Genomic DNA, 20935 nt, shown 5'->3' on the forward strand with positions numbered 1-20935 from the left:
ATTAATAGCAGTTAAGTCCTCCTCAAACTTAAAATCTCTGATCTCCTCTTCTGCATCATCTCTCCTCTGCTGTCTTCTCACCAGTCTCTGAGTCCAGCTTGAGAATGTTCTGTTCTTAAGGTTTTAAATCATTATATCGAGCATTCTCAGATAATCCAGGATAATCTCTACCTCTTAAGGTCCATAATCACAATTATATCTGCAAAACCATTGCAGAGAAGTACCCAGATTAGTACTTGATTAAATAATCAGTGGATGAGACTCTTGGGGAGAGGAGCATCTTTAAAATTCTGCCACTGAACACAACCTCACATGATTGTTGGAGAACTACATTGTTTTAATGCATGTAAAACTTCTAGAATCATGCCTGGCATATAACACTGAGAATCTGTGCCAAAAAGCCACTGACTCAAGGTTATTGGACAAAATTAAAAGTACTAACTGGCTTGGGAACATAGTCCCTGAATTAATCCAGTGATTTCTTTCTTATGAAAGAAAGTCTGGAAAGATAGAACACTGTGATGCATCCCACTGGTATGTCAATTCCATTTGTCAGGGATTATTTCTCTGAAGCTCTTGGTTGCCATCAGATTATGCTCCCTTGTGGCATTACGCTCCATACAGGGCTGCACACGTGTGCGTGCATACCCCCCTTAATTACATAAAAATGTTTCTGAAAGGTGAAAAGATGACATATATTAAAAAGTTAATTTTGTCTTTCTGTATCTTTCCTGCACTCCTTTTATTTTTTTAAAGGTTTTTAAAATTTATTAATTTGACAGAGAGAGAGAGAGCATGCACAAGCAGGGGAGAGTGGGAGAGCAAGAGGCAAGCTCCCCACTGAGCAGCTTGATCCCAGGACTCTGGGATCATGACCTGAGCTGAAGGCCCGTGCTTAATGGAGTGAGCCACCCAGGCTCCCCTTTCATGAATTTCTTTTAGAACTGTTTTTTGTTTTTTTTCTTTAGACATTAGTGCCCCTTTTCAAAAATTGAAAAATTTGGGGAGAGTAAAATGTCTATAGTGTTTAGGCCAATGTCTGCCAGTTGTTAATCTTGTTTTGTGCTCCTGACACTTCAGCACATGTGATCAACTGTTTACTTTTTTTTTTTTAAGATTTTATTTATTTATTTGTCAGAGAGAGAGAGGGAGAGAGAGCGAGCACAGGCAGACAGAATGGCAGGCAGAGGCAGAGGGAGAAGCAGGCTCCCCGATGAGCAAGGAGCCCAATGTGGGACTCGATTCCAGGACGCTGGGATCATAACCTGAGCCAAAGGCAGCTGCTTAACCAACTGAGCCACCCAGGTGTCCCTCAACTGTTTACTTTTAAGACCTCCATCTTATTCAAGATCAGAACTTATGCAAGTTTCAGACTTGGAAAACACAGATTTTATTAATAGAGTCAAAAATGCTAAAATTCAAGATGTATAGCCATAACTTCTGTTTTATTTATATTTATTTTTTGTGATTACGTGTTAAGTAGGACCTCTAAGTAAGAAAACATGTTTTGGAGCTCCTAGCCAAACAAACAAAGCCAGCACTGACAGATGTGTAGGAGGATGTCCCCAGAACTATGGCATGAACTCTGACCTCTGTATGTGTAATGGAGAAAACAAAACTGATACACATGAAGCAAGCAGTACTTTAATCGAAGCTTTTATTTTAGGGCTTTTCCATGCCAAGAGACATTAACCCAGCTCAAACTAGCCTGAGCAAAATAGCAAAATCATCCTGTCATAGGGTGACCTCTGAAATGCAGGGGTGGAGCAAGTGCAGGAATCTCACAGAATTCTGAGATTTTAATAGCAAAAGGGCCCAATCTCTGTTTCTCAGCTGTGTTCTGACTCAGTTTGTCTGTCTGTTGGCTTATTCTCTTGGGTTTCTCCCTATGTTGTAGAAGAGAGTATCTGCCCATAGATATATGACTGCTAGCACCGCTGAGGTCATAGCCTGTGGCTCATGATCCAAAGGGAAAGAGGAAGCTTCTCTTCTATCTCAATTTTTAAAAAAGATTTTATTTTATTTTAGAGTGAGAGCACACATGCACACATGTGCAAGGGAGCGGGTGCAATGCACACCGAGGAGGAGGGAAAAGCAGTGGGGGAAGAATCTCCAGCACACAGACCCCCACACTGGGCTCAATCTCACAATCCTGGATCATGACCCAAGCCAAAACCAAGAGTCAGAAACTTAACTGACAGAGCCACCCGGGCACCCCTTTCATCTCAATTCTTTTTTTCTTTCCTTTTTCTTTTCTTTTTTTTTTTTTTAAATATAATGTATTATTTGCCCCAGGAGTACAGGTCTGTGAATTATCAGGCTTACACATTTCACAGCACTCACCATAGCACATGACCTCCCCAATGTCCATAACCCAGCCACCCTAACCCTACCTCCCCACACCCCAGCAACCCTCAGTTTGTTTCATGAGATTAAGAGTCTCTTATGGTTTGTCTCCCTTCCAATCCCATCTTGTTTCATTTTTTTCCCTCCCTAACCCCCATGACCTTCCACCCTGCTTCTCAAGTTCCTCATATCAGAGAGTCCATCTCAATTCTTAAAGGGAGACTTTGATTTGCCTATTTGGGTCACCCCTTTGCCAAGGTCACCCCTTGGACCAATCCTGTGTCTAGGGTGATGCATTACTATTTTTTCCCTCTGCCCCCCTATTATGGCCGCGAGAGGTAGAATTGTGTAACTGGCAGTCCGTAGCAACAAAAGGGATAAGAACACATACCCTTCAGGAGACAGAGGTGAGGATGATGCAACAAAAGTTAGATGAAAAGGTACTGAAGGAACAAAAACAATAGATGTCCACTAAATACATTTATTAATGCTATACTATACAATCAGTAGATATAATAGGCAAAATAATGGCCTCCCAAAGATGTGTTAAAAGATAAACTAAGGCCTGTTAAAAATTTTTAGAGTTTATTTGAACAAAGAAATCGATTCCTATCAGGCAGTGCCAAGCCAGAAATGGTTAGGAACGCTCCACTCACAGGAACTCAAGAAGAGATTTCATAGAGAAATGGGGGAAGCAAAGTAAGGAAGATATTGATTGGCAATGGCTTAAAGCCTAGTTGGCTGTGCGTGATTTGATTGTCCTTAGCGTTTTGACCTTGTAAACTTGAGGCATTTAGAGGTGTGGGTTTTGGTTTGCTTCACAGAGGCCACCTCAACATTAGATCCATCCCAGGCAAATGGGTTAATTTGTTTAATTAATAAATAGTCACTTCCCAAACCCCAGAATTTATGAATATAGTATGTTACGTAGCAAGGAAGGATTAAATTTACAGTTGGAATTAAGTTTGCTAACCCCCGAATCTTAAAATCAGAAGGTGTTCCTGGATTGCTGAGATGGGCCCCATGTCATCACAAGGGTCCTAATATGTGGAAGATGGTGACAAAGGAGTTAGAGTTACAGAGAAAGAGTCAGTGGTGGAGGACAAGAGCTAAAGAAAGCAGGCAGCTTCTAGAAGCTGGAAAAGGAACGGACACGGATTCTCTTATACAAGAGCACAACCCCGCTGCCACCTTGATTTTAGCCCAGTACAACCCATTTCGGATTTCTGACCTTCAGACTGTAAGATAACAAGTTTACATTGTTTTAAGCCACAAAGTTTGTGGTTGTTTGTTCCAGCAGCAGTGGGAAACTAGGATAGCACCGGAGGCTTTAGAGTTACATAGGCCTGAATCTAAATCTGTCTTCCACCACTCAGCTGTGTGACTTCAGTAAAGGCGGCCTTCCTGAACAACAGCTTTCTAATCCGTAAAAATGAGGCTATTCATATTTGACTTAGACAGTTTTTACTAACTGTTAAATGAGATCACAACATAGTGAAGTCCCTGAATCATGGTTAAGTACTTAATAAATACTGGTTCCTATTATAACCATCATGATATTCAATTCTCAAAAAAAGACTGTAAGTGATCTTCAGCATACATTGTTTCCATTTTTTTTTTTAATTTTTTTTTTAAGATTTTATTTATTTATTTGACAGAGAGAGATCACAAGCAGGCAGAGAGGCAGGCAGAGAGAGAGGAGGAAGCAGGTTCCCCACTGAGCAGAGAGCCCGATGCGGGGCTCGATCCCAGGACCCCGAGATCACGACCTGAGCCGAAGGCAGCGGCCCAACCCACTGAGCCACCCAGGCACCCCCATTGTTTCCATTTTAAAGAGGAGAAAACTAAAGTTCACAGGGCGCCTAAGTGGTTCAGTGCGTTGACCATCTGACTCCTGATTTCCGCTCGGATCATGACCTCAGGGTCATGAGACAGAGCCTCATGTAGGGCTCTGCATTCGGTGGGGAGCCTGCGAAGGATTCTCTCTCTTCCTCTCTTCCTGCTCCTTTCCCCCAGCCTCCCACTCTCTCTCCCTCTCTCTCCCGCTCAAATGAACAAATAAAACTTAAAAAGAAGAAAACGAAAGCTTTAGAATGTTCGGCAACATCACCTAGCTATGAGGGAAAACTTCAAACTCTGGTATTCATTTACAGTCTGCAGTCTAATCTCAGAGAACTCCAGAGGGATTCCGACCTCCCAGAGTACGTCCTGAAGTCCTTCTCAGCTGTATTGTGCTGACGGAATGTTCAACTTGTACTCCAGGCTGTTCAAGAATATGAGTGCTTGTGTGTATGTCTGTATGTTTTGGTGCAGGGGTGGGGGCCGTGGGAGATAGCAGTAGTACTGGATGGGCAACATAAGCAAAGAGGCAGGAAGGGGAATAAGCCATGATCACTGATCCTAGACTCATAGTAGGTTTTAGAGCTTATAGCGGATTATATGAATTCTTAGCCTTTGGGCCAAACCTGGCCTACCCACATATTTAAAACCAAAGAAAATAAGATGAGCTACCTCAAAAACTGAGTCAGAATGCATTTAGTCAGGTTTTATGTTTTCCGGTTTGTCACTATCCCCGTATTCTACTTTTCAATTCACCTGGCCAATTCGCATGTTTATCTGAAACCTGCAGGATACAGGTTTCAACTTTGGCTTAAAGGGACCTTGTAGAGTCTCTTATTTAAAAGGAGACCTAAGTCGGTTAAGTGCCTGGCTTATAGAAACACGGCTGGATTATGGTAGTCATGACTTCTGATCAAGTGGGGAGACGTATTAAGCCATCACACAGGCAGATGAGGTCAAATTATGTAAGGTTTGGATATGTTCTTTTCATTTAAAAATATTTATTTATTTGAGAGAGAGAGATACAGAGAGAGAGAGTGTGTGCGCATAGGGAGGGGAGCAACAGGGGAGGGAGAAGCAGACTCCCCACTGAGCAGGGAGCTGATGATACAGTGCTTCATCCCAAGACCCTGGGATCATGATCTGAGTTGAAGGCAGCTGCCCAAGGGACTGAGCCACCCAGGCACCCTGGATATGTTCTTAAGCATTGCAAAGAGACTGTGTTTTAGGATGATGGTTTGGCAATGCAATGCAGGCTCAACAGAATACAGACACATACAGTAGGAAGATAGCTAGACATATTTCTATAAAGATAAATGGTATAAGACAGTGAGTAGTCATGGTGATGCACCACGAATGAGTTACAGGTATATAGAGAAATTGATCCCCATAGCTCCAGGGAAAACTGGGTGGGCCTGAGCCTGGAAGATTCCCTGAGCTGGTTGACATTGTGAGGACAACCTTACTGGGTTGTCAGGTGTTATACAAACACTGCATAACAATAACAACCATTGTTAGATTCTTATTTCTTTTCATACTTAACATCTCAGCAATTGCCGTGCTTCTTACAGTGACAGGTAGCCAGACAGTAGTTGTGACTCAGTTGTTTTTTCAAGTGCATGCATGAACTTGGTCATAGCCAATGAACACTTCTATTGAGTTATGGGTATTGTTGACTGTATACTTACTATGTTTAACTGCCACTTCAGATGTCTTTAAAGAGATATTTATTTATTTATTTAGCATAAAGTTACTAGGTATGGAAATAGAACAACTACTTGGCAAAAAGTGACTAGCTATGGAAATAGAACAATGGGTGTAAACTTGTATCAGTAGGGCAAATATGGCTTATTAATGACCAAAAATCCATGTTTTCTCACAAAACAGCCAAATAATTTATTGCTCCTTTAAAAAGTAGATGGTCTTGAGTAGATAAAACAAAAAGGTAGCTTATTCCAGTTCAAGGATGGATAAATTACCAAATCCCTCAGAGTGTGAGAAAGAAATTTATGAGGATGAGAGAGCGCAGTTTTGAGAAGAAACTACTTTTGTTAAGACATCAAACACCACTTTGTTAGAAACATACTGCTGTTTTTGAATAAAAGCTGTTGAATTTTCATTAGTGGGTGAGAAAATGATACCATGAGTTTAGTCAAGTAGGAAATGGTGACAAACCTTGATATTCTTTGACAACCCCCAAAATCAATCTGTTGGTGTTAAAGTCAATAAAAGAAGATGAAATATATTGTTTATCTGTGTGTATCACGTGGGAGAAAGGTTGGGAAGCACTGGAATAGATAATAAATGCTACAGGAGCTTTAAGAAAGAACTTTAGGATGGATCCACGATGAAAAGATGTGAAGCTATAACCCATAACAACTTGAAAAATGTCCAAACTCATTCATCAGCAGTGAAAATAAAATCAAATACCCTGACATCCACTAAGTTCTAGGATTTTTCTCCCTTATAAGGCTCCTCAAGTTCCTCACTTACCTCCTTTTTTATCTCCTCCTTTTCATCCTCTCTCTCTCTCTCCTTCTTCTTCTTTCCCCACCTTTTCTAACCTCCTTAGACTCTCCTCTCATGAAGAGAGGTGTAATAATGACTTTCTGTTGCTGAATTGGATGTCCTTGGGGCTCAGTCTCCAAACCAAGTGGTTCGTCAATGGAGTGAAATTTTTCTGAAGAGACAGTGCAGAGAATTCTGGCACCTGCTGTTGTAACAATACTTTTTATCTTCTTCCAATCCCCAGCTTATCTTCTGAGTACCGTTCCCTGGCTTGTCAACGTCTTCACTGCTCCTGCCTCCTTCCTGCTTTGAAAAGAATTCTAGATCTGCTGCAGGAAATCTAGGTTGAAGTCTCATTCTGCCACTTGTGCAACCATGGGAAACAACTTACACTCTCCAAGCCATAGCTACTGTGTTTGTAATATGGTGACAACCTTATCTCACCTGCCTACTTGACAGATTGTGGTGAGGACTCAACGAACGTATGAGAAATGTCGAAATTTCTATTAAGAGTAAAGGCTGGGTGGCTCAGTTCTTGGTTGTCTGCCTTTGGCTCGGGTCATGATCCTGGGGTCCTAGGATGGAGCCCCGCATGGGGTTCCCTGCTTGGCAAGGAGCCTGCTTCTCCCTCTCCCACTCCCCCTGCTTGTGCTCCCTTTCTCGCTGTGTCTCTCTCTGACAAATAAATAAATAAAATCTTAAAAAAAAAAAAAAGTAAAGCCTGAATCAAGTCTGAATACATATTACTGCTTTATTGCTAACATAACATCTCACTTAATTAACATAGTTCAATAGTTCATTAATAAATTAAAGTTGCATGAGCATATACTTTTTTTTTTTAATTTCTGGAGGTAGAACTTCACAATTTTACTTGGCTCTTAGAATTTGGGGCAAGTGTATCAATTACCTGGCCATTCCTTTTAACTTGATTATTTGAAGTTTTGGCAGGCATAGCAATTAGCTGATGCTATGTAAAAACAAACTAATGCTCCTCCCCAACACACACAAATTCCCAATGTCCTGCTATAAGCAAACATTAATCTAGCTTACAATTTTCAAGGGTTAGCAATGTGTTGGCTAGTCTAGCCTGACCCCAGGTAAGGTGGTTCCGCTGTGCTCTTGGTATCTTTTACTGTGTTTCTGGGACCAGCAGGCTAGCCCAAGCACATTCTTCTCAAGGGAACAGTAGAAGTGCAAGACAGCAAGCAGAAACACAAGCTTGTTAAGGCCTAGACTTGGAACAGGCACACCATTATTTCTGCTCTCCTTTATTGACCAGAACAAGTTACATGGCTGAACTCAGTGTCAAGGAGTGGGGAAATACACAGTTGATTCTCATTATTTGTGATAGTTATGCTCTATAAAGTCACCATGAATACTGCATTACTGAATACAGAACCACTGCTCCCAGGAGAAATAGAGGTTTGGTTCCTGTGAGCCTCTGATCACATTTTCAACAGATCAATACATAACCTTGTTTAATGTGTTTCTGTTTAGAGACACCTCACTTAATATATATTGTTGATTCATTAACATTAAACTTCTGACCAACAATACCATAACTCATGCTTGAAGGAACTTACCTAACACATGAATTTTCTGTGTAAGGCACATCACAGTCTTCTTGTGTTTGGAACACCAGACAGAACTTGGGGCCATACATAGTCTGAAATCATCAACAAGCAAAAATGCAAAAACAAAATGTGGCATTAAAAAATTGCAAAAAGGACATTTGTTTCTAGTATGAGACCTGAAACAAGAAGGAAAAATATTGCCTGCTCGACCTCAGATGGGAACTCAAGTTTTTTTTTGCCACTGCGCATGTCTGCAAATGACGGTGGAGGCGACATGAGTATGAATTTGGGGGTTACAAATAATGTTAGCAAGTAGGCACATTCAAAATGCAGAATCCATGAAAAACAAGGATCAACACTGCTTTGCCCCTTACTGGGGAAAAAGTTCAAAGTTCTATGGCAAAAGAGAAAGAGGTAGGTGAAAGGAGGGTTAAAAAAGCTGGGGCCAGTAATGCAGAATCCGGAGTTCCACCTCAGACTTACTGAATCAAAATCTGCATTTCAGATTCCCCAGATGTTTGTATGCACATTCAAGTTTGAAAAGTGCTGCCTTCAATAGGATGATGGGTATATTCATGCCAGAGTGTGGAAGTTAAACCTTACAGAGATTAGGGGCCTACTACATAATATTTGTATGAGTATTTATGAGTCTGGGGGCATAGTGGGACAGCCTCTCTAAGGTGAGGATTAATTTACTTCATCTTGCAATTCCTATTAATAGAGAAGAGGCAGAGGACTTGAGCCTCTCTGGCTTTCTGAGAGCAGCATATGCCACACTTGAAAATATAGCTGCAACACATTTATTGGGCAACATGGATGGCTGCCAGTTTGAGTGGGTCCCCGAGCAAGATAGTGCTCTGTAGCAAGTCTATGCTGAAATGCAAGCTGCTTGCTGTTTGGCCCTATGTCTCAGCAAATCCTATGGTACAAGAGAGGTCCACGGTCAGTAAGGATGCTATGTGGAGCCTTAGGTAATCCTAGCAAGAGAATCACAGTACAGAACCTCAAGGTTCTGGAGCAAGGCCATTCTATGACAATCTGTCATTTGAAAAGCAGCCCCAGGCACACTGCTGAAAGCCTTGCCATACAACTCAGTATTATGCAACAATGACCGCTTATCATTAGCTGGACATTTCAGATTTACCAAGTGACTTATGGGTAGGTATAACAGTAATCTATCAGATAGATAAGGAGAGAAAGGAGTCAAAAGATTGAAAATTCCTTGGAGGTCAAAAAACAGTGGCCAGAATAACATGAATGGGAGAGTTGGAAGTTCAAGAAAGACAAACTCGGTATAATAAAATTACCTTTTTCCCGCCCTTTTTTTTTTTTTTTTTGGACATTTTATTTATTTATTTGTCAGAGAAAGAGAGAGAACCCAAGCAGGCAGGGAGAGCAAGCAGAAAAGGCAGAGGGAGAAACAGGCTCCCCACTGAGCGAGGAGCCTGACACTGGACTCAATTCCAGGACCCAGAATCATGACCTGAGCCAAAGGCAGTCACTTAACTGACTGAGCCACCCAGGGGTCCCTCTTTTTCTCACTTCTAAATTCTCCTTTCCTGGAATGCCCTCTACTGGGTGCAGAGTAGCAATATGCACTGGACCCCAGGTCAAATCTGTGGTTACCATTGACAATTCCTGCTCATCAAAGGGATACCTCCTTAAAGCAGTTTCTCTTTAATCTGAGCCTACCTCTCCGTCTCCATGGTTATTGCCTTAATTCTCTCTTACTCTTAATTCTCTTACTCTTAATTCTCTTAATTCTCTCTTAATTCACTCTTACACATATCCTATATTATTGACAAATTATATTTCAGCATATCTGATGATTCTATTTGTTCCTCAAGTACTTACTGAGCATCTACTATGTATCAGACACATCTACTATGTATCAGACACTGGGTGAGGCTTTAGGGAAACAATGTGAAGAATTTAAAAAGACACTCCTGCAGACCTCATGGAATTTACAGATTGGTGGAGGAGAGAGATGAAAATCCTGTGTAAAATCCTTCCATGGTTCCCTGCTGTTTTCAGAATGAAGCCCAGATGTCGGGATGGGCTTGTCCCTTCTTACCTTTCCAACATCACCTCTAACATCAGCCCTTCAGTCTTTCTGGGTCTACAGCCACAGTGCATACTTTCCCTTCTTCAGAGCATCCTCCTCTCTGCCTGGCTAAAGTCTTAAGAGTTCACTATGTCTTTTTTTTTTTTTTTAAGATTTTTATTTATTTATTTGACAGACAGAGATCACAAGTAGGCAGAGAAGCAGGCAGAGAGAGAAGAGGAAGCAGGCTCCCCGTGGAGCAGAGAGCCCCATGCGGGGCTCGATCCCAGGACCCTGGGATCATGACCTGAGCGGAAGGCAGAGGCTTTAACCTACCGAGCCACCCAGGTGCCCAAGAGTTCACTCCAGGAGATCCTGGGTGGCTCAGTAGGTTTAAGCCTCTGCCTTTGGCTCAGGTCATGATCTCAGGGTCCTGGGATCCAGGCACCCCCTCCCCACTGGGCTCTCTGCTGGGTGGGGAGCCTGCTTCCCCTCTCCCCCGCCCCGCCTGCCTCACTGCCTACTTGTGATCTCTGTCTGTCAAATAAATAAATAAAATCTTTTAAAAAAAGTTCACTCCATCTGTTTACCTTCTGCTGGAAGCCTCTGGACACACTCTCCCCCATTTAGCTGCACATCTCTGCAGTTCTACGCCTCACGCTACCACTATCACATATGTATCATACTTCCCTGTGATTTTTCATTCTTCTGTCCACCTCTTCTACCCTATGGTGAATGCGGAGTCTGATTCTTAATTGATGCTTGGCTTTTTTTTTTTTTAGACGTAACTGAATATGTATACAGAGGGCACAGTACCTCCCCCACCCACTCTCCGTCCCTTACCCCTGCCCCATTCTACAACATTAGAAAAGGCCAATATAGCAACTGCATCGTGACAAAAGAGCCTTTGGGACACCACTCCTGGGCATCCTGGCCTTCTGTGGTCTTGATGTGTGGGTGGCAGTCCCATCTCGCCTCTCGGGCGCCCCCTAGCGCCTCCAGATGAAACTGCAGGAATGGGAGGGCGCGGGCGAACATGCGGTCCCCGGGCCTTGCATGGCGCATGCGTAGCGCGCGAGCGCCTGCCTTGGATAGGAACAGTCCAAGTGAGAGGGGAGCTGGCTGTGGATTCAGGTTCTTTTTCCTTGTGCAGTAGGGAGGTGGCTTCTCTTCTCCTCTCCGATTGTATCTTAATTTGTAAGACTTGAGTTTGGCTCTTCAGAGAGCAAGAAAGGGGCTAGAGTGTTGTCAAGCTCCGCTTCGTTCTTCAGCCCCCCTCCCGGGTGGGGGCGGAGGGTTAGACCGTCCCAGGTCAAGAAGCGCGGGGGCGGAAGCGGCGGCGGCTGCGACCGCGGCTGCTGTCAGACCTGGAGAGGGGCCGGCCGGAGCGGCGATGGAGGGTCAGCGCTGGCTGCCGCTGGAGGCCAATCCCGAGGTGAGCGCGGCTCGGATCTGGGCCTGAGGCCGCGGGCAGGGGTCGAGGGAAGCGGGCTGCCGCGGCTAGTCGAGAGCAGTTTGTTTCTATAAATTGTGTTCTCTGTTTCGTTTTCAGGTCACCAACCAGGTGAGTGAGGTGTCTGTCGCTCGCGACCCCGGAGCCCTCCCTGCTCGCCTGCATCCCTGCGCTCACTAGGAATCTGGAATTAGATTCCGTGAGGGCCCCTCTTGCTCTGCTTCTGACGAGTGTGCCCCCTTTACGGCCGTGTGCCTCCCACCTGGCTCCTGGAGATGCTCCCAGCTGTCTCAGCCCCTCCTCTGGTCCCATTGCCCAGTCATCGCGTTTCCTGGGGTCTCCGGGTCTGAGGCTTGTGGCGTGTTGACCCTGTATTCCCATACCTCTTCCCTTTTCGTTCTACTAGTGCCGATTCCATAATTTCCCAACCCTTGGACCTTCTGGGTGACTAATTTGTCTACACTACCTGACTCCAAGCTTTGTAAACTCGCCCACCCAGTCCTTGTAATTTCATCCACCGCCTGCACTATGAAATCATCTTCCAATCATCTTCTCTTGCTCCATCAAGTCCCTTCTCTTCCCCGCCACGCCCCCTTTCTCTTCCAGTCTCTTAAAACTGGAATTCAGTTTTGCTTTGGTACCGTAGAAAGCGCACTAGTAGAAACCCACGCCATTCTTTGCCCACCTACCAACACTTTAACAGCCCTTTGGGTATGGAAGGTTCAGGTTTGGGGAGGGAAAAGGGAACATCTCCCAGCCGCTCCTTAAAAGAACAATAAGTGCTACCAGGTATAAACTTTTGATTTGCTCAGGTGTATTTTGTCTTAACCTGTTTTTCATTCTCAACAGCTCGTTGACTTTTTACTGCCCTCTTACTTTATTATATGATATACCCCCCTACCATGATCTTCCTTTTCATCACCAAAGAATAATGATTCATCATGTACTTAATTGATTTTTGGTTTTCAAACCTTGTAGAAACCTTTTCAAAAATTTCTTGTATACCAAAAGTAGATAGAAATGCTTTATCTTAATGTTGAGACCAAATCCTTCATCTTATGCAATTTATTTTATGCTTTCGGAATGACTCCAAACTCTTGTCTCTTTAGTAACCTAGAAACATACAAAACTGAAAACCAGCATATATCTTTTTTTTTTTTTAAGATTTTATTTATTTATTTGACAGAGATCACAAGCAGGCAGAGAGGCCTGCAGAGAGACAGGAGGAAGCAGGCTCCCTGCTGAGCAGAGAGCCCGATGCGGGACTCGGATCCTAGGACTCCGAGATCATGACCTGAGCCGAAGGCAGCGGCTTAACCCACTGAGCCACCCAGGCGCCCCATCAGCATATATCTTTTATATTACTCTTTAGGTGCATTCCCTGCCCATTATCATGTACATTTTCTTTTGTTTTCCACCTTTGAAATTTGCTGTTCATTTATTCCCTGAAACATTTTGACCCTTTTGTAAAAAGAGAAAAAAAATTGGGGGGCCGAAAAAAAATCAGTATTTGCAACTTCTGATTTAGTGCCAGAGGAAGGAGGTATTTTTCTCAGACTTAATCCAAAAACGATATTTACACCTTCTGCGAAAAATTAATTTACCATACATGTAGACTCTGTTCTTTTCCATTTATCTGTGTGTCTGTTCTTTTCTCAATACCACACTGTTTTGATTACTATAGTTTTATAGTAAATCTTGAACTCAAATGGCGAGGATCCTCCTACTTTGTTCATTTTTGAAATTGTTTTCAGTTATTTTAGTTCCTTTGCCTTAGCATATAAATTTTAGAATCACCTTGTCAAGTTCTACAAAAAAAATGTGATTTTGGTGGTGAATGTGTATCTGAGTAGATAGATTTAATTTGGGGAAAATTAGCATCCTAAAAATATTGAGTCTTGTAATCCATCATTTACTTGGTAAGACCCAAGTAAATGATGAGATAGTATATATCTCATGATTTACTTGGGTCTTTGATTTCATTCAACAGTGTTTTATAGTTTTAGCATTTAAGTCTTGCATATATTTTATAAGATATATACTTGAATATTAATGATTTTCAGTACTGTTGTAAATGATACTGTTTTAAAATTTTAATTTCTAATTGTCCATTTTTATATAGAGAGATGAGGTTGATTTATGTACGTTGACTTATATCCTACTACCTTACTAAATTCACTTATTCTGGTGGCTTTTTTATGAATGTTTTGGGGCATTCTATATAGACCATCATATTCTCTGTGAATAGACTTTTTTATTTCTTCTTTTTCAATCTGTGTGCTTTAATATTTCTTATTTCACTGGTTGGGACCTTCAATACAAAGTTGGCTAGAATGGAAAGAGAGGACATGCTTGTCTTGTACCAGACCTTGGGTGGAAAACATTTGATTTTTCATGATTTGGTATATTAATTGTAGGGTTTCAGTAAATACTTTTTCTCAGGTAAAGAAATTTACTTTTTTTCCTAGTTTGCTGAGAGTTTTTACCATGAATCCGTGTTCAATTTTCTCAGATGACTTTTCCACATCCCTTGAGAAGATTATTTAAGGAAGAAATAATACCAATTCTACATAAACATAGAAGAAAGAGGGACACTTATGAATTCATTTTAATGGCCAGCATTACTGGATAAGCCATAATATGAGTAACTGCAGACCAGTATCCCTCATGGGATCTAAAAATCTTCAACAAAATGTTAGCAAAGAGAATGTAGCAATGTGTGAAAAGGTTAATATTTCAAGACTAAGCAGTTTATGCAGGTATTGCAAAGCTAGTTCATCATTCCAAAGTCAATCAGTGTAATTAACCAACCATAGAACAGACTAATGAACAAAAGTGTTTCTTAGATTATAATGTTATTTGTTAATAAGATATAAATTTATTCAGCTGTGATGTGATCCAGCTGCTACTGGACTTTTCCTAGGTAATTGTAATAAACTATAAAATGTGTTCACTAAAAAACCCCCAAGACCCCCAAAATGTACTTTTTCAATTAATTAATAATATTATTCACATAATATATTGTAAATAATAATACCTTTTATAATATTCATATAATATAAATAATATCTTCTATAAGAGGCAGCTGGTTATTCTGGTGATTAAAATATTCATGGTTTTCTGCTTTTCATTTCAGTGTGAAGATAGACAATAAACAAGTAAGCAAACAATTAGCAATTGTTTTAAGTACAATGAAAAAAATTAATAGGATACTGTTTCTCCATTAGGAGAAACATAATAGGTTGGATGGTGACAGGAGGCCATTCTGAGGTGACATAAACAGGGAAAAGATGTTATTTTAGTGTATGATTCTTTCCTATTTCTGGCTTGCTTTGGCATGGTTCAATTTGTTTTAAAGAAGTAATATGCTTTTAGGGAAGAATGGCCAAATATCTAAGAAGTGATTAGTTCTAACCAAATTTTCGTGGTTTTTTTCTTTATCGTCTATGTATTAGTGATAAAACTGAGGGTAGAAAAGGAATAGAAATTTAATAACTGACTTAGAATTTGGAGAATTAATAAATTAAACCATACATACACCCCAACAGCATCTATCCCCACACTCCTTATTTCCCTAACTTAAAGGAATCTTAGGCCTTTTACTTGTTACAGTTTGATAGTTGCATATATTATTATTGTACTCTTAGTTTGAGCAAGTACTATTTTATGTTCTAATGGTACCTAGTTTGTAGAAGAATGATCAATCCATATTTACTATATGGAGAACATTATTAAATGTCAGATACTAACTAGTAACCATGTGTCTCCGTAGATGTGGTAAGCAATGGTTTTTCTTATTGATTAATACGCTGTTAGTCCCTTTTAAGGATATTTTGTCATGTTTCAGGTAAGACTTACCTGGAATAAAATCAGTTAAGTGATAGAAAAAATTATTCTCATTTAACTCATTTCTCCTATTTCTGCATCTAGCCATTCTTACTAATGTATGTTTATTAGTAGTAATATCAAGCAAGTACTAAATAAGTAAAATTTCCGTTAGAACCTAAATCATTAACAATTTAGTAATAAGGCAGAGTCTGTTGTTGCCGTGAGCAGGCCATTAAAGGCTGGAGAAAGTGGCTTTAGAACAAATTTAAAAGGAAAGTGAATATTATTTTTCTATTTTCTTAAATTTGTAAAATCAGAGTTTTTGTTCTTTGTCACCGTAAAGGAGGAAGAATTCCCTGTAAATTAGGGGTAGAAGGTAACAGTTTTTCATGTAGAGGACTCTAACCTGTGTGCAAAAACCCAGAGAGTAGAGGTGGTTATAGACCCTTTGAGACTGTAGACTTTGTAGCTAAAGTTAGAGAACAAGATACAAAAAAAGAGACTTCAGACAGTGAAAAATGAGGCTAGAAAGGTAAATAGGGATGAGAGCATCCAGAGCTCTGCATGTGGGTTCTGGCAGTGTGTGCTTAAAAATCATGTAAACGCTGAGACTCCATGTTCTCAGCTGGTAAAAGGATTTAATAAAAGCTACCTTGCCTGTTGCAATAATGGTGAAGTACTTAAAGCCCATAGCGTGGTTTCTGATACATGATAGTTTTTAAAAATATTTAAAAATAATTTTAAATTTATTTGGTGGAAAATTTTATCATTGGACCATAGAATAAAAAAAAATAAGTGACCTGAGGATTGTGAGAGAGCTTTCACGAGGAGCAGTGGGAGGGACCGAGTGAGAGAGACAAGCAGGCTCCCTCTTAGCAGGGAGCCAGACACAGGGCTCCATCCCAGGATCCTGAGATCATGACCTGAGCTGAAGTCAGACACTTAACTGACTGAGCCACTCAGGTGCCCCTAAAGTACCCCTACTCATTTTTCTTGACTGGCCAAAATTTTAATGGCACTCTGAAAGTTTAGCGAGCTTATCAGTCAGAATTTTATTATCCAATGTTTAGAAAAGCCAAAAATATGGTATTCGAGTTTATAATACCATTTAGCTGCTTGATGCAAACTGGATGCTTCCAATTGTGTAGAGATGGCTTTGCAAATGCATGTAAAGAATACTCTGGGTAGTCTGGAGAGATTTTTTTTTGAGTAGTTCTAAGATTGTTATTTTGAGTTTTCTCCCAGTTTTGTAAATTTAACTAAAATACATATGTGTGTCAGTTCTATAGCTTTTTGTAACTTACAAACTATATATACCTATTGTAAAAATAACACATTTTTTAAAAACTGGAAAATAAAAAAGTTGAGTTCACACCACCCAAGCTAACTGCAGTCAATATTTTAGAGAATTTCCATTCAGTCTTTCTCTATTTGCATAGGGTAATTTTAAACGCAGGTTTTGTTTTTGTTTTAATAATCAATGTAGGACAGCTTCATGATTTAAAAAAAAAAAGAGGTGAAAGTTAAAAGCCTTCTTCCTCACCCTTTCTCACCTTTCCAGAGGTAGTTACTATTAATAGCTGCCTTTGTTCTTTTTATTTGTATGATGACTTCCTGTGTGAATCTTACAGAAATCTGGTCAGAGGATGCAACTAATGTACTTGATAATGACTGAATTTTTCTTGTATCAATCTCATTTGATTAGTAATACGAGTAAAAAGTTTAAAAAAGTGTGATTCCAGTTAAAATTTAGCCCTTTATATGTTCATTTAGTCATTCATTCCTCAGTTTGTTACTTACCAGTCTCCCTAGAGTTGCTGCCCTGGATCTTGGTACTTTTCATACTTAACAACTTTGGCTGCCATGGAGTCAGTTGAGAAAAAGGCTTCTACTTCACAGAAATTAGTGAGTCTTGTCCAGACTATCACTAAAATATTTAAGTCTTACTTGCTGTTTGTGGCACAGATGTGAAATTACTCTGTTATGTGTACCATCTTGTTTTATAATTTTCTGACAGCATGACTTTTTGGGGTATATAAAATTAACAATTTAAATCCTCTCATTGGGGTTCATGATACTTTTCCTTTTAGAGGTCTCAATCCTGGGCAGGTAGTATTCTCCCAACCAAGTACTAACCAGGCATGACACTGCTTAGCTTCTGAGATCAGACAGGCCAGGTAGTATTCTGAGTTGATTAAATGAATGCCTGGTTTTAGATTAGGCAAATATATTTTTCCTATCTATTTAACATGACACAAATAAAAATGAACATATTTTAAATACATGTCCAGAGCTTAATGGACATATATAGACATAGAGATGGCAAGATTATCTGTTAAAATAGGGATATAATCTTCAGTTCAACAAGTAGAACTTTAGTGTCTTTGGTTTAGCCAGGTACAGTGCTAGGGGATGGGATTAAAAAAATGAATAAGACATAGTTCCCTCCCTTGACTTTGTCAATTTTAATTCTTTTTGGTTTCTAGATAGAACTGAATATTGAGAAGGGCATTAACTAAGAATTTTGGAGAAAGTGGAGAATGGAGAGAAAAGTAGTTTGGAGTGAGTGGGAATCAGATGAGGAATAGGTATAATATAAAGGAGTCCATTGATTTCTGTGACCCCAGACTGTTGGAGGGCATGTGACTTGATTAACTTAATTAGGTGTTGAGCACATTCCACCAAGAGTTTTTTAATTTCATATATTTTTTATTAAATGTATCTAGGACCTTATTTTTGACCAACCATATTATCATTAATTAGAGTTTCTTCACCAGGCAGAGAAGGAGACTGACTAGCTATTTTTTTTTTTAAGATTTTATTTATTTATTTGACAGACAGAGATCACAAGTAGGCAGAGAGGCAGGCAGAGAGGAATGGAGAAGCAGGCTCCCTGCTGAGCAGAGAGCCCGATGCGGGGCTCGAACCCAGGACCCTGGGATCATGACCTAAGCCGAAGGCAGAGGCTTTAACCCACTGAGCGACCCAGGTACCCCTGACTAGCTATTTAATTAGGAAGGTCTTTTCTTATAGAACCTGACTGTATGAGACAAATGGCACTGTTTATGTAACATGGCATTGTTTCTGTTGGTTTTGCAACATCTCAGCTGATGGTCCAAGTACATGCGATCATTCTTCAGGGAGAAGTACCCAAGGCACTGTCTTATTTTCAAATTTTAGCTAATGTTAGGTCAATAGGTTTTATTTATATATATATATATATATATATATATATATATATATACACCTAATATTGTCAATATGTTATTGACAATATGTTACCTATTGACCTAACAATGTTTAAAAAATATATATATATACACACACACACACACACATACATACATACATATATATATTTTTTTAGAGAAAGAGAGTGCTCAGATAGGGGAGGAAGGGGCAGAGGGCAAGGGAGAGAGAGACTCCTAAGCAGGCTCCATGCTCAGCGCAGAGCCAAACATGGGGCTCGATCTTACAATGCTGAGATCATGACCTGAGCTGAAATCAAGAATTGGACAGTTAACTGAACTGAGCCTCTCAGGCGCCCCATTAATTTATATTCGTGACTTATTTATATTCTTGAAGTAAGATATAATGATCCATTTTTTTAGAGGGGGAGGGACAGAGGGAGAAGGAGAAAGAGAATCTTAAACAGTCTCCACGCCCAGCAGGGAGCCCAAAATGGGGTTCAGTCTCATAACCCTGAGATCATGAGCTGAATTGAAGAGTCGATGTCAAACAACTGAGCCACCAGATGTCCCGTGATACATTTTTAATATGATTTTTTTTCCTGTCGTCTAAACCTTATTTTGTGATGGTTTACTTTTATTTACTTATTTATTTTTAAGATTTTATTTATTTACTTGACAGACAGAGATGACAAGTAGGCAGTAAGGCAGGCAGAGAGAGGAGGGGAAGCAGGCTCGATGCGGGGCTCGATCCCAGGATCCTGGGATCATGACCTGAGCCAAAGGCAGAGGCTTTAATCCACTGAGCCACCCAGGCGCCCCCAGTGATAGTTTACTTTTATAAATCAATAGCTTCATTCAACACAAATATTTATTAAGATTTCACTGTGAAATTGACGTCATTCTCATTATTTTTTCTCTTTGCAATAGACTAGGGTTTGACATTTTATTTTCCTATGAAATCTTAAAGAGTTTAAAAAAATCACTAATCTTCTGTTACAGTTGTTTTGCCAAGTATGAGAGACAATGAAGTTGAATAGGTTTCACTGTATAGTAGGGGTCAGGAAGCCCATAGTTTACTTCTTATATCAAGGATTTTCTGGTGTTCATATAATCACTGGGCTTTTTTTGGCTTTATGTACTTTTTGCTCATTGATATAATTTGTGATATATGTCTGTCTTTAAACCTCAAGCATCATCTTTGGTAAGTAGGATAAACTGTGTTGGTCATCTAATATAACTCTTTATTTGCTAGGACTTAAATACGCCTTCTTAAAAATCATGTATTGGGAATGAGTTTCAACTCCTTTAGTTCAACCAAACTAATTTATATGTGTTTGGTGAAGTCCTGGTTTATTATGTTCAATCCTGGTTTATTATGTTCAATTGCAAAGTAATAGATTTTTAAAAAAGGAATTTTGCTTAATATATTATACAATTTTAATCTTTCTTCCTTCCTTTCTTTTTTTTTTTTAAGATATTTATTTATTTATTTGACAGACAGAGATCACAAGTAGGCAGAGAGGCAGGCAGAGAGAGAGGAGGAAGCAGGCTTCCTGCTGAACAGAGAGCCCAATGTGGGGCTTGATCCCAGGACCCTGGAATCATGACCTGAGCTGAAGGCAGAGGCTTTAACCCACTGAGCCACCCAGGCGCCCCAAAATTTTAATGTTTCTTAATTGGTATAAATATATTGCTATTTCCTCCTACCCTGTTCATGGAAAACCTACTTTACTTCACTTACCAAACATCATTAATAATCGTACCTTTCATTCTCTTTTATGTATTAGATATTCAGTAATACATGTTCATTATTTCCCTGTTAACACTACAATTTTTGTTTATTTTCAACTTTTACCAGTTTCTCAAACAATTAGGTCTACATCCTAACTGGCAGTTTGTTGATGTATATGGAATGGATCCTGAACTTCTTAGCATGGTACCAAGACCGGTGTGTGCAGTGTTACTTCTCTTCCCTATTACAGAAAAGGTAATTGTTGACTAAGATAATAAAGTTGCTGGTAAACGTAATGTTCTCTTTCGATGTTGAATTAAAAACATGCTCTTCTTTAAGAACAGATGACTCCCTTACATAAAATAAGGAAATCTAAAAGACATCTTAAAGGCCTAAAGATGTCTAAAAGACATCTTAAAG

The 20935-nt window shown here is 40.0% G+C and overlaps 1 protein-coding gene across 2 annotated transcripts in view; it reads left to right on the forward strand.

Moving 5' to 3' along the window:
• The first annotated feature begins 11448 nt into the window (after nucleotides 1-11448).
• UCHL3 (ubiquitin C-terminal hydrolase L3) overlaps nucleotides 11449-20935 on the forward strand; it is a 48029-nt gene continuing 38542 nt past the window's right edge. The window contains exons 1-3 of one of the 2 annotated variants that reach the window (XM_047720158.1): nucleotides 11449-11746; nucleotides 11864-11875; nucleotides 20642-20770. In XM_047720158.1, the coding sequence (XP_047576114.1) occupies nucleotides 11705-11746; nucleotides 11864-11875; nucleotides 20642-20770 (183 nt within the window). In that variant the 5' untranslated portion in view covers nucleotides 11449-11704. The remainder of the gene's footprint in view (nucleotides 11747-11863; nucleotides 11876-20641; nucleotides 20771-20935) is intronic. The other variant, XM_047720159.1, reaches the window with a different exon arrangement.

This window comes from Lutra lutra, chromosome 3 (genome assembly GCF_902655055.1).
Source record: "Lutra lutra chromosome 3, mLutLut1.2, whole genome shotgun sequence".
In the NCBI taxonomy this organism is placed as follows: Eukaryota; Metazoa; Chordata; class Mammalia; order Carnivora; family Mustelidae; genus Lutra; species Lutra lutra.